The sequence below is a fragment of the Rhinatrema bivittatum genome, chromosome 10 (genome assembly GCF_901001135.1).
Source record: "Rhinatrema bivittatum chromosome 10, aRhiBiv1.1, whole genome shotgun sequence".
Lineage (NCBI taxonomy): Eukaryota > Metazoa > Chordata > Amphibia > Gymnophiona > Rhinatrematidae > Rhinatrema > Rhinatrema bivittatum.
The window spans coordinates 105654381-105668443 of NC_042624.1; the positions used below are offsets into that span (position 1 = coordinate 105654381).

At 44.4% G+C, this 14063-nt stretch overlaps 1 protein-coding gene across 3 annotated transcripts in view; it reads left to right on the top strand.

Moving 5' to 3' along the window:
• The window catches only part of OMA1 (OMA1 zinc metallopeptidase), an 81547-nt gene extending 68548 nt beyond the window's left edge, over positions 1-12999 (top strand). For 2 of the 3 annotated variants that reach the window (XM_029618362.1, XM_029618361.1), the window contains exon 9: positions 11765-12999. In XM_029618362.1, the coding sequence (XP_029474222.1) occupies positions 11765-11902 (138 nt within the window). In that variant the 3' untranslated portion in view covers positions 11903-12999. The remainder of the gene's footprint in view (positions 1-11764) is intronic. The other variant, XM_029618364.1, reaches the window with a different exon arrangement.
• Positions 13000-14063: the final 1064 nt, after the last annotated feature.

The following is a 14063-nucleotide window of genomic DNA, read 5'->3' on the forward strand; positions in this document are numbered from 1 at the left end:
TTTCATAGCTCAGTCTTATGGCTATCCTATCTACTCTGACTTACACTTATCCCCTCCTCCCTTGGTTTTCCTGTTTGACTGCAAACATATGTGTGTAAAACTAGCCAAAATAAGAAACATCTGCTTAATGACAAAAAGATGCTAACTTTTGAATATTTGTTTTCATTATATGGGGATCTATGATCAGTTCTTGCCTCCTGCCAGCCTGTTCCTATGAGTACCTGCTACTTTGGCCTCCAGGTTCTGTGGCTTAGAGCAGTGTTTTCCAACCCTCTCCTGGTAGCACACTTGTCTAGTCAGGTTTTCAGGATTACCACACTGGAGATCGTGTATGCAAATATATCTCATGAATATTCATTGTGGATATCACAAAAACCAAACCTGTTATGTCTCCAGGGGGAGGGTGGGGAAACACTGGCTTAGTGGTACTGCTGGTAGCCATGTTCTTCCGGCATGCCACAATTATAAGCCAGGCTCATACCATGCTGGTGCAAGTGCTTGGTCTTTTTGTTATGCTTCCAGCCTTGGTCTCGCATCTGTCTTGAGTCTTGTGCTCTCAGACTTTGATCCCCTACCCTAATATTTGGCTTTACTTTCACCCCCACTGTCGAGTTGGGTACTTGCCAGGTTCTTGTGGCCTGGATTGGCCACTGTTGGAAACAGGATGCTGGGCTTGATGGACCCTTGGTCTGACCCAGAATGGCATTTTCTTTTGTTCTTATGAGTCAAATATTCTGTGTTTTGTTTTTCCTTAGTGTTTCTTGTATCTTGTGTATCTTTCTGTTGGCCTAGTTTGCTCCTGTGTCTCTGTCTAGTTCTAGTTTGGTTCCGTATTTCCTGGTTTTGTTTTTGTTTTAGTGGGCACCTTACTAAATCCTTTCTCTGCAGCAGTCCTGCCCTGTTCCTGTGGGCACCTTCAGGTTTCCTTGAGGCAGTTGCTCCAAGATGGGTTAATTTTGTGCATACCTTGATAGGAATGAACCTCATTCATAAACCAGGGTATGTTAGGAATGATCTTGATCTCTCAAATGTACTGCTGATACCCTTCTTAGTTCTGGCATTGTGCCAAAAACAGCCACCTCCTGGAGTTCATAGGGTGTAATTTTTAAAGGAAACATAATCAAGTTTCATTTGGAAATTCTTCTTAATCAGGCCAGTGGCACCCAACGTAATTGGGACTATTTCTGTATCTTTCTGCCACTTTTTCTGGGTCTCTGATTGCATCTCTTGATACTTAAGGTTCTTAGTGTTCTCCATACGAGCTACAAATAATTGCTGGGTGCTGACACCTCTGTCAGCAATGCTGTTCTTGTGTTTTTCTCCTTTCCACAATATCTGGTTTTCTAGCATCGAGCTTCCTGTCAGTGGGAATAGGAGTGTCCCAAGTGATCACAACTTCTTTGCTCTCAGTATTTGCTTGGTTCATCAATGTTATAATGTGTACACAATTTCCAATGAACAAACCATGCCACCTTGCTTTGCCTTTCTGTATACAGGCCTTCTGACATCAGCACAGCACATCCAGCAGCAACATGTGTAACCGTTTCCGGTTCTGTTCCAGAGAATCTGCATTTGTCGTTTTACCAATCTTTTCTATTCTGCCTGGGAGCCATCTTGTATGTAGTCCACTGTAGTGTGCTGCACTTATCAATTTCTCATCTATGTGTTTGAGTTCATGTCTCTTTAATCTCTGCTGTGGCAAATTTTGATCTATGGTGTGTGTCTCCGAGTGTCCCTGCTGTCCATGTCCTGTCAGCCACAGCACCTGAGGGCTCAACCTGAGGAATAAGTGGCCAGTATCTGTCTCGCTCTAGTCTGCCTCTTCTGAGCCCAGCCCTGCTCCTGGAGTCATAACACTGACAGCATGCCATCACAAATAATATAGATTATCTTGTAAGATGGCTAAGTTATAAAAATATTTGTATGAAAAATAGAAGAACATGGATTGCACTGACCACTATGTGTTTCTTACAGACAGGTCAATACAGTAAAGTGCAGCCGCGGTTACCCTGCTCCTAACCCGCTTTCTACCCACTTTTCGGCCGCGTCCATGGGTGCTGGTCTCCGGGGCAGCCCCAGTCCTCTCCCCTCCTCCCGAAGCAACGAAAACGGAAAAAGCAAAAAAAAAAGTTGCAAGAGAGAGAGGACGGGCAATCCTACGCTCGGGATTGCCAGTCCTCTCTCCCCTCCTCCCGAAGCAAGGCGCGAAAAGCAGCCTTGCTTTTCGGGAGGAGGGGAGAGAGGACTGGCAGTGAAAAGCAATGAAGCGACTTACTTTTTTTGCAGCCCCTCTCCGGAGACGGACATCGGTGACGAGGGATCACGGCCCCCTGCCTCCAGCTGCCCGCAAAGATGGACGCATCGCACGGGCGAAAGTGGCCCCTGTGCATGCAATTGGGCCGCTCAAGATCTGACGTCACGACGTTTGGCGTAATGGCATGTGACGTCACGTCTTGAGCGGCCAATTGCACGCACAGGGGCCGCTTTCGCCCTTGCGATGCGACCATCTTCGCAGGCAGCTGGAGGCAGGGGCCGTGGTCCCTCGTCGCCAATGTCCGTCTCTGGAGGGGAACTGCAAAAAAAGTAAGTCGCTTCATTGCTTTTCACTGCCAGTCCTCTCTCCCCTCCTCCCGAAAAGCAAGGCTGCTTTTCGCGCCTTGCTTCGGGAGGAGGGGAGAGAGGACTGGCAATCCCGAGCATAGGATTGCCCGTCCTTTCTCCCCTCTCTCTCTTGCTACTTTTTTTTTTTCGCTTTTTCCGCTTTCGTTGCTTGCTTCAGGAGAAGAGGACTGGCAATCCCGATCGTAGGAGAACCGTCCACTTCCTCGTACCTGTCATTTCAAATGTCATTTGAAATGACAGATACGCAACCCATTTTACAGTATAGAGCGCTATACAGTAAAATGGGTTGCGCGGGCCTAACGCTTCACGGACGCTTCTTAGACGCAGCTTGCATTTGCAAGCTATTTACATACAGTATCGAGTGGTAGGTGAGCTGGACTGTGCATGCGGCAACCGCGGGTGCACCCGGCACTAACGCAGCTCTCCCTACCGCTCCTTACTGTATCGGCCTGAGAATGATTGCTTTAATTATTTTTTGTTGAAGGTGTACTTAATGTTGAAGTTTCTTTCTTCATAAGTACTGTGGATTGAGGGCACTTGTGTCATTTTTGTTGGGACAGTTGAGTATTTTCCAATAATTTACAATCGGCTCGATACAGTAAGGCCGCGGTAAAAACAGTGCGGCAGTGTCAGGCGCACCCTTCCTCCCCGCACCCACAGTTCTCTTCACTAACTCCCCGATACTCTCCTCTAATCGCATGCAAATGCATGCCACGGCTGTGAAGCGTTAGGGAAGGGTTATGCCCGCGCAACCCATTTTACTGTATAGGCGCTGTAACAGCGCCTATACAGTAACCTGGGTGCGCTGGTACCTGTCATTTCAAATGACATTTGAAATGACAGGCACCAGGAAGTGTAAAAAAGTGTAAAAAACAAAAAACCTGTGTGTTATATAAAAAAAATGTTAAATACCTGTCGGAGGGCCGTGGGTCCAGGCGGCCGGTGGGCGGCGGGCAGCCATCAGCGGCATCCGGTAGTCCCTTCTCCCGATTTCGCACGGGCGGGTCGGCAGCGGGGGGGGGGGGGGGGCACCATCAGCGGCATCCGGTAGTCCCTTCTCCAGATTTCGCACGGGCGGGTCGGCAGTGGGGGGGGGGGGGGGCGGCAGCAGGATCCGGGAGCGGCGGGTAGGCAGTAGCGGGGTCCGGGGGGCGGCAGCAGGATCCAGCGTGTTCGATCGGGCAGGCAGGTAGGTGGCAAAATAAAGATGGCCGCCTGCACGGGAAAAGCGTGCAATTGGCCGCTGAAGACGTGACGTCACACCCCGTGACGCCAAACGTCGTGATGTCACGTCTTCAGCGGCCAATTGCACGCTTTTCCCGTGCAGGCGGCCATCTTTATTTTGCTACCTACCTGCCTGCCCGATCGAACACGCTGGATCCTGCTGCCGCTGCCCCCCGGACCCCACTGCTGCCTACCCGCCGCTCCCGGATCCTGCTGCCGGCCCCCCCCCCCCCCCCCCCCGCTGCCGACCCGCCCGTGCGAAATCGGGAGAAGGGACTACCGGATGCCGCTGATGGCTGCCCGCCGCCCACCGGCCGCCTGGACCCACGGCCCTCCGACAGGTATTTAACATTTTTTTATTTTTTTATATAACACACAGGTTTTTTGTTTTTTACACTTTTTTACACTTCCTGGTGCCTGTCATTTCAAATGTCATTTGAAATGACAGGTACCAGCGCACCCAGGTTTTTTGTTTTTTACACTTTTACACTTACCGTAGCAGGCCCGAGCCTTGCTACTTTTTCGTTTGTTTTTTTTTTGCTTCGGGAGGAGGGGACCGGACGGGACCAGGGCGGGTAAGCAATGTTTTTACACTACACTACACTACACTAACTCCTACTAGGGGGAGGCGGTAAACTAGCAGGTTAAGGCCGCGGCAGAACAGCGGGTTACGGAGGAGATAATATTAGCGCCCGTTACAGTATCGCAGTGGAATAGCTAATTCCTTCATTAAACAGCTTTTTCGTTCATTTACATGCTGGGTGCGGAAAGGGTTTAGGAAAGGGTTTAGGAAGCGCTAAGGACGCGTGAAACTGGAGACTGTATCGCTGAATGGCCTTACTCGTCTGTATTGTGCGCTCCCAGCACGTTACAGACCGGGAATCTTTAACTCAACGTTACTGTATCGACCTGAATGTTAGTTAAAATTAGATTCCACAGTAAAGCTAACAGAAGTTAAAAGCTCTGAGGTCCAGTTGACTAAGTCATGACCACATTTGACTTCTAGTACCATAAGCTTTCTTGTGCAGTGTTCTGTCATGTAGAGGAAACATATGTACATGTAAACAATTTTCAAAGACATGACGACATAATTCACTGAATTGGAATGAGCTGTTAATCTTTATTGTACAATTAAGTATTCATTTTTTAAAAAACATAAGAACATAAGAAAATGCCATACTGGGTCAGACCAAGGGTCCATCAAGCCCAGCATCCTGTTTCCAACAGTGGCCAATCCAGGCCATAAGAACCTGGCAAGTACCCAAAAACTAAGTCTATTCCATGTAACCATTGCTAATGGCAGTGGCTATTCTCTAAGTGAACTTAATAGCAGGTAATGGACTTCTCCTCCAAGAACTTATCCAATCCTTTTTTAAACACAGCTATACTAACTGCACGAACCACATTCTCTGGCAACAAATTCCAGAGTTTAACTGTGCGTTGAGTAAAAAAGAACTTTCTCCGATTAGTTTTAAATGTGCCCCATGCTAACTTCATGGAGTGTCCCCTAGTCTTTCTACTATCCGAAAGAGTAAATAACCGATTCACATCTACCCGTTCTAGACCTCTCATGATTTTAAACACCTCTATCATATCCCCCCTCAGTCGTCTCTTCTCCAAGCTGAAAAGTCCTAACCTCTTTAGTCTTTCCTCATAGGGGAGTTGTTCCATTCCCCTTATCATTTTGGTAGCCCTTCTCTGTACCTTCTCCATCGCAATTATATCTTTTTTGAGATGCGGCGACCAGAATTGTACACAGTATTCAAGGTGCGGTCTCACCATGGAGCAATACAGAGGCATTATGACATTTTCCGTTTTATTCATCATTCCTTTTCTAATAATTCCCAACATTCTGTTTGCTTTTTTGACTGCCGCAGCACACTGAACCGACGATTTCAATGTGTTATCCACTATGACACCTAGATCTCTTTCTTGGGTTGTAGCACCTAATATGGAACCCAACATCGTGTAATTATAGAAACAGTTCTTAACATGCTCAACCAGTCAAGTATTCAAATTTATCATCATGGCCTATTGTTGACTGTACGATAAGTCCACTGAAACACCACCTAAAATGTGTGAAAATGAGGCCCAAATAGCTGTCAGAATATTTGGGATGCATTTGGAAATGTGCCCCCAAGCGCTACACTAGATGATCGAAGGATCACTTAACAGCTTGAAACTTGTACCCTATCTATGAATCTAGGTCAGCAGTCACGAGTGTCGTATAGGATTAAAATTGGAAGAGCCAAGAATACCAGTGAGAGAGGAGAGAATTATATAACTAAAACAGTGGAAGTAGTTTGTACAAATATGTCAGTGATTTGAAGAAGAAATTGAAGATGACTGCCATGTCTTTGTAAAAGAAACTAGAAATTAAAAATAGCTCACGTATTTTTTTTTAAGAGGATTACTGTGTCCCTTTCAGGATGAATGCTAAATCTAGTATTTCTGCTTGCCTAGAATAATGCTGTTTGACATATTAATGCAGTCCAGCAGAAACTTACATTCAGTTATACAATAAGGGAAGACTCTTATGCTATGATTATAGAAATTGTCTGTGCCCTTGAAAAAGCGGGATTTGCAGGCTCATTATGAAAAGGAAAGGCAAGCTATCCCCAAATCCTCTTGACTTTATAATTATGCACAGCAGCAAAATGTTTAAAAGTAGTAGGGATCATTACAACTCCTTAATTCTTCTCTTTTTCATAATCACATTGAAACTAGAGGATTGATCTGATTGATTTATCCATAGTTTCATTTGTGTACCTTTTACCCATCTTTGGGAAGAAGCCGTATCTTATAAGGAGGAGAACCTCCATTTAATTGTTATGGATATTGTTGAGCAACACACAGCAAACATATAGTAAACAAGCCAACAACCTTACATATTGTAGTTCTGGCTTATCAAAATGGGTTTCATTGTATCTGTTATCTTTTACAGCTGCAAATACCTTCTGGTGCTGATCCTAGAGGGCTAAGAGTTCTTATAGATACTTTTACTGACTGTAGTAACCTGCGAAAGCCTAGAGGGAGATTTTTTATTTTTGGATCTTTAGATTCCACCCTTCGGCCACTTCAAAGTGGATTACATTCAGGTACAGGCGTGACTTGGAGGTCTTAGTACTGGGTTTAGCTGGGGCATCAGGGCAGCTTCCTGCAGGGACAGAGGAGGGATGGACCACCTGGAAGGCCCTACATCTCCTCTGAACCCAAGTCAGCTAGTCAAGGGCAAGACTCTACCAGAATGGAAGACCTGCTATTGTGGCAAGAAGCCGACCATACAATGCCTTTTGGTCTGGCTGTGGTACCTTGTCCAAGTACCAAACGTAGAGCTCCCCTCCCTCCCCCAGAAAATTAGGACAGAGAGAAGGGAGTGGCCCGTTTATAGCCACTTCACATCAAGTAATAATTAAAAATATAACCTTTCAACTGGGCAGACTGGATGGACCAATTTGGTTGTTTTTAATTGTTTACTGTTATATGTAAACAGATTTAAATATACTATGGAGTAAAAAAAATCAGTTCGTTTCACTTACATTTAATATGGCGGATAGGCCTGCCTGCTCCTGATCTTTCAACATGGATCGAAAGATGATATGCTGCCCTCATGACAAGGCTGTTCCTCTTGCTTTCTGTCTTGTAAAGTACGCTCACACTCACTTTTCCAGCCCTCCTGGCTCATTTTGCCATCCCCTGCTTCCCGTGCTTGCTCTGCACCCAACCCCCTTTACTCACTTTCTCACCCTGGTCCCTCTTGTTTCTCTCTTTTCTCCAGCTTTCCTTCATTCTCTCATCCCCCATTTCCTACTGTTTCCCGCTTCTCCTGACCCCATCCTTCACTCGCAGTCCCACTCATGTTTTCATCCTCACTCACTCCTTTGTTCACTTTTTGCCCCATTCCCATCTTCCTTTTGCTAGCTCCTTCTTATGTAGCGTTCCCCCTGATATCAGATTTGCTGGGGATTTGTCAGTAGCTGCCCTAGTTGGGTGTAACATTTGTTTGATTGCCCATTAGTTTTGAACATTAATCTTGAATATCCCAGATGTATTGACACCTTCTCTGTTTGTTAGTACTCCTGTCTAGTGAGACAGCCCAAGTCTATCGGAATATACAAGTGACTCTTGGGCAGTTGGTTTTCCCTTCCCTATCTTCCAAGTCACTGTCCATTCCAGATCAGTAGTCGTCAGACTAGCGGGCTATACTCTGCCTCTTTAAAAGAAGTTACTGAGAGCCTAATGAACAAGAACGCGTGCACACACAAGGACTCTACAGCCCTGCTCCCTGTGCCTCTTGCTTATCTCTTCCTGGTGTATGCTCTTGGCTCTGCATGTGAGCACACAGCAGCCTAGCTCCTCTGATCTTTTGAATGTAGATCACAGGAGGAAGGCAGTGACAGGGCTTCTTAATTATGATTTGCCTGCTGCTTCTTTTGCCAGCTCTCTATAAAGTTTAACACATGCAGGGCCGGCAGAACCCACGAGACTATGGGACCCAGGTGGTTCAAACTTCATAGTGAAGCAGATATAGGGAAGCAGGCAGTCAAAGATAAAAAGCTCTGCCACTGTTTTCCTCCTGCAGAGGGAAGGGCGATATCGTGAGGGAGAGGACTGTTGACAGTAAGGGATGGTGACTGGGGGATATTTAGTTATAAACATTTGTTTCTTAGCATTCAGATAGGTGGATGCATGACCAGTGAGTTATGCGCCTTTACCAGCATAGGGAGATGGAGCAAAGCTGACATCACACTATACATACCCCTGCACGGACATCAGCCTGGTGGCATTCTCCATCTCCAACAGATAGTGGACATGCTTCTTCCTACTGGGGATTGTGTTAAAGAGGTTTTTTTTTTTTTATAGAAGGAGGAGGAGAACAATGTTTATTGCTCCGATCTCCTGTGGTGATACCTTATGTCCCTCCTTCAGCCGAGTTTCCTGAGATGATTTTTTTTGGATACTTCCCTCTGATGAGTGCCTTGGTCCGGTGGCTGGTTTTTTGCCAGCGTGGACTTAGCAGTAAAAATATGCCCTCTCCCCCCGCAGCTGGAGACAGACTCTGTACTCGGCCAGGAAGGGCTCAGCTCAGGTAAAGAGTATTTATTTAAAAATATAAAATAAAAAAGAGGGAGAGTTGTTTTTAGGGATACTTCTCCCCTCCGCTCTCCATGCTTGGCACGCTGATCCGATGTCCGTTCCCACCTCTGGGGGAGCTTGGTGGGTTGAGCAGACCATGGGCAGCCTCCGGCCCTGTTCGGGAGTAGCTTTGGTACATCCCATTGGTCGTGGATCCACCTATCTGAATGATAAGAAAGGAGAAATTACTACTTACCTGATAATTTCCCTTTTCGTTAAGAAGGATAGGTAGATCCACCTTCCCGCCTTCAGCTGCCGGATGCATGGCTGCGAGTTCTATGGGTTACTGGTAAGTGTCCATTCAGTCCCTAGAGTAGTGTTATTGCATTCCTTCTCTGAACTCAGTGGTTTCCTGTTGGCTGAGTACTGGATTGGTTGGTTGTTAATAATCCAGTTTTAGTTAGTTTGTCTGTAATTGGCTTTTGCAGAGAATACTGGCGGGCTGATGTCAGTGCAGGGGTATATGTACATGATTGTATCTTTGCTCCTTCTTCATCTGCTGGCAGATATGCATAACCTACTGGTCGTGGCTCCACCCATCCTCCCTAAAGAAAAGGAAATGATCAGGGAAGTAGTAATTTCTCCTTATTCCATCTTTACCTGGCTGGTCTTAAGGTGGGTTACAATCAAATATACTTGAGGTCCTGTATATTAGTGTTAAGGTTTACACTAAACAAAGAGATTTCAGGATGGGTATATAAGAGATGGTAGAGGGTTCGGCGGGGATTGTAGCAGGTAATTAAAGCTATGGTAGTAGTAAGGGATTACTAGATACCTCTGAGAGTAGGAAATGGAGATTACTGAAGAGGCTACGTGTGGCAATGTGCTACCGCCGGCACACCTGTGACACAGCAAAGATTAATGGCACAAGCAGGGCAGGTGCCCCTCATTTTGCTCTGTGCTGACTGCACAGATCACAAACCACAAAAGCCGGCCCTGCTATTACTTGAGAACAGCCTCTGCACTATGCTGAATCTTGCTGAAGCAAACTCACGAGCATTGAAATATGCTTGTCAATAGAAATAAAAAATTTGGTAAATGAAAGAACATGAGAAGAAGAAGATAATACTAAAAAAAAAAAAATCCTCTTCTGAAAGAGTCATAAGAACATAAATGCCATGCTGGGGGTCAGACCAAGGTCCATCAAGCTTAGCATCCTGTCTCCGACAATGGTTAGTCCAGTTCACAAGTACCTGGCAGAGCCCATAAAGTGTATCTGATTCCTATTACTCATGCCCAGTGATAGCAATAACTTTCTTTAGTCTACCTGGCTAATGTGTTTTGGTCTTTTCCTCCTGTCCAAACCTTTTAAAAACCCCATTATGCTCGTCGCCTTGATCATGTCCTCTGGCAACAGATTCCAAAGCTTCGGTATGCGCCGAGTGATAAAGTGCTTTCTATGATCTGTTCTAAAGATGCTAGTGATGTTCATGGAATGTCCTCTTGTTTCAGTATTATTTGAAAGGGTAAATGACCGTCCTTTGTTTACCCATTCCATCCCATTCATGATCTCATAAACTTCTATCATGTCCCCTCTCAGCTGTCTCCTTTCCAAGCTGAAGCGCTCTAATGTGAGTTATCTTCTCATCACAAGGAAGTCATTCCATCCCCTTTATCATTGTTGTTGCCCTTCAGAGCATCTATTCTAGTTCCACTTTGTCTGTCTTGAGATGGGTACGCACACAATACTCAGGATGTAGTCACACAATGGACTATTGTCCCTCTCTTCTGCCATCTTTCTCTTACTCTCAGGCCCATACAGTACAGTGCGCTCCGACAGAGCGCACTGTTAGCCTGCTATTGGATGCGCGTTTTCCCTTACCCCTTATTCAGTAAGGGGAGGAAACCGTGCGTCCAACCCGTGGCACCTAATAGCGCCCTCAACATGCAAATGCATGTTGATGGCCCTATTAAGTATGCGCCCGGGATACAGAAAGTAAAATGTGCAGCCAAGCCGCACATTTTACTTTCAGAAATTAGCGCTGACCCAAAGGTCAGCGCTAATTTCTTCCAGCACCGGGAAAGTGCACAGAAAAGCAGTAAAAACTACTTTTCTGTGCACCCTCCGACTTAATATCATGGCGATATTAAGTTGGAGGTCCAGAAGAATAAAAAAAGTAAAAAAAAAATAAATAAATTTTGAATTCGGCCCGCGGCTGTCGGGCCGAAAACCGGACGCTCAATTTTGCCGGCGTCCGGTTTCCGAGCCCGTGGCTGTCAGCAGGCTCGAGAACCGACGCCGGCAAAATTGAGCATCGGCTGTCAAACCCGCTGACAACCGCCGCTCCTGTCAAAAAGGAGCGTGTCCCTAGCGCCTCCTTTTCCCCGTTTCTACCGCGCCACCTAATTTGAATACTGCATCGCGCGTGCCGGGAGAGCGGGCGTTCGTCCGCTCTCCTGCGGACTTTACTGAATCGGCCTGTATGTTTGCAAAGTAGGATGGTTGCTATGTTAGTCCATTTGAATGCATAGAAATAAAGGATAACAAATAAAAACAAACAAACAAAAAATACATAAGGTGATACTTTTTTTTTTTTTTTTAACCATTAGGTATCACCTTTTATGGGTAGGGTTTCTTTTGTTTTTATTTAACTTTTATTTCTGTATGTAAAAAAAAAAAAGGGTATGTTATAGCCTCTTCAGAGTCTTATAGAAATGTTTTTAAAGTATTAAATTAGTATTAAAATGTAAAATACAGTGGGATCCAGCTACTATATGAATGGAGCAGCATTATTCTGGGGCTACAGTCTGTTTCACAAATACACTTTGTTTTATTTTACAGGCTCTTAAACTAAGGGAAATGTGTAACTGTCCTGCTATTTCTGGCCCAGACCCTCGCCTAATATTTAGACTTAGCATGCAACATCTAGAAAAATCTGAGGAGAAAGAAAAACCAGACACCATGATGGCCCCTTCTTGAAGAGCAGAAAAAGGGCCAAGGCACCCGTCGAAATGAAGGAAAAATTTACAGCTGCATCTGTAATCAAGGTTCTTTGGAACTTCGTTAATTGACCATGAAGAAAATCTTGATTTATATTACAAAAACATCCACCTGGCAAAACTGTCTTTTTAAAATGACTTCTTCCTCCCTTTCCTTCGCCCCATCCACTGGTGATAAATGTTATGTGCAGAATCTTTTGCGGTGCATAACTTGCTTTATGGTACCACTCGGGTCATAATAGCTTGGCCTGCTGGGATTAATACATTTCTCCATCGTATAGTGAGAATGTTCTCTGGAATTTCCTGTCTGCTCTTCTTTTGAATGACATCATCAAACAGTTGTCAACAAGTTAAAAACCCAGTTTGATATACATAAGCCATTTTTCAGAGCTTGGAGACTGGGGATAAAAATATAATTGGCCTGATGAAGCCATCAAATGGAGAGGCTCAGAAGCAACCCAAAGGTGTCCTTTTTTTTTTTTTTAATACCTCGGTGAAGAATAAAAATGACTTATTTTAAATATAAATTGAACTGCAGTAAGAAAACTCCATTGTTCAGTGAATAAAGAAACAATTGCCTACATGGTGTTTTTATCTTGTACTGAAATGCTTAAATTTAAAAAGTTATGGCATAATTTATAATGCAGATAATTTTATAATGTTGGTTGGCAAAACCCATTAGATCATGATAACCTTGAGTAGATTTTTTAAGGGTAATTTCTGTCCACCAAAAATATTAATTGCCACCTCTGTAAGCCTGTTGAAATGTGTTTTGTTTTTTTTTAATTATTTTGTATAGGATACAGTAGATCTAAAAATGACCATTGCTTGTTGGATTCAGCCAGGGAGAATGCCCCTTTACAGAGGTGCACGCATTCTGCAGGGCAGAGTGCTTATTCTTCAGTATTTGCACTCCGTCTGTGCAAAAGGCATTTTTATGTGGAAATATGCATGATTAGTACTTGAAGCTGTTTGATTATAAGCCAGTTGTTTCATGGAAGCCATCCGATGAGGTAATAAATCAGACTTGGGCAGCATATATATATATATATATATATATTTTTTTAAATATCCACCTTCGTCTTTCTTGTGTGTGCATGTGTTCACCATTCAGTATGTACCAAAGGTTTTCTTTGTATTCATTCCTACTCAATCTGACTTCACCTTCATGGTTTTCATTCTGTCTTTCTAATTGTTTTTCTCCCCTACTTTCTCTTCAATGCCACACCCCCCCACTCCCCAAGTTCTTTTCTTCCTTTCCACACTCATGGAAGCCCATATTTTTCTTTCACTTGAATTTGATGAGCACAGGTGGAGGAAAACCATTTGGTGTCCTCTGAGCCGAAATGTGTGCCAGTTCTAAATTCAGCAAACCATGATAGGGTGCAGAAGTCGCCTTCTATGAACTGAAATAGTCTTCCCAGGGTACCTCACCTTTGTATGTCACAGCAGCAACTATATTTAGTACCTCTAGAATGAGACGTTGAGGGTTTTTTGTTTTTTTTTTATCAGTATGCGATTCGCATTTGCTTATATTTTAGTCAGGTCATTACTGGAGTAATAACTGTGAACTTTGATCTTGGAAAAATAGAACATTAATTATTTAATTTTTAATGCCTTTCTAAAAAATATTAAACTACCTTAGTAACATAGTGATAATAAAGACCGATATATGGTTCTTCTAGTTTGCCAATAAGATTTTTTTTTTTTGGGGGGGGGGGGGGGTAGTAGCAACTGCCACTCGGTGCAGGCTACCCCCCCTCCCCCCGCCTTCTGTCAAGGAAGAAGCAGTCGCTTAGCCGGGTAACTCAGAGGGGTTTAGCATGCAGGAATTTTTAAACCCTGCCATTTATCTGGCTAAGACCCAAACTTATCCGAATGGTGCTGAATATTGACCTCCCCATGTGAAAATTCCTTTTACCATCGGGGAGAATAATTTTCTAAGAGCCTGTGCATAAGTCCATCTTGAAAATTAGAGGTACACGGAACTCTGCGCGACATACGCGTCAAACACATCTATGCCTGCTTGGGAGCAGGTGTAAATGTCCACAGATGCTTTTATGCACATTCTTGTTAAAATCAAAAGTCTGTGTGTGTGTGTGTTTTTTTCCATGCCCCAGCTTTGCCCCAGGAATGCCTCT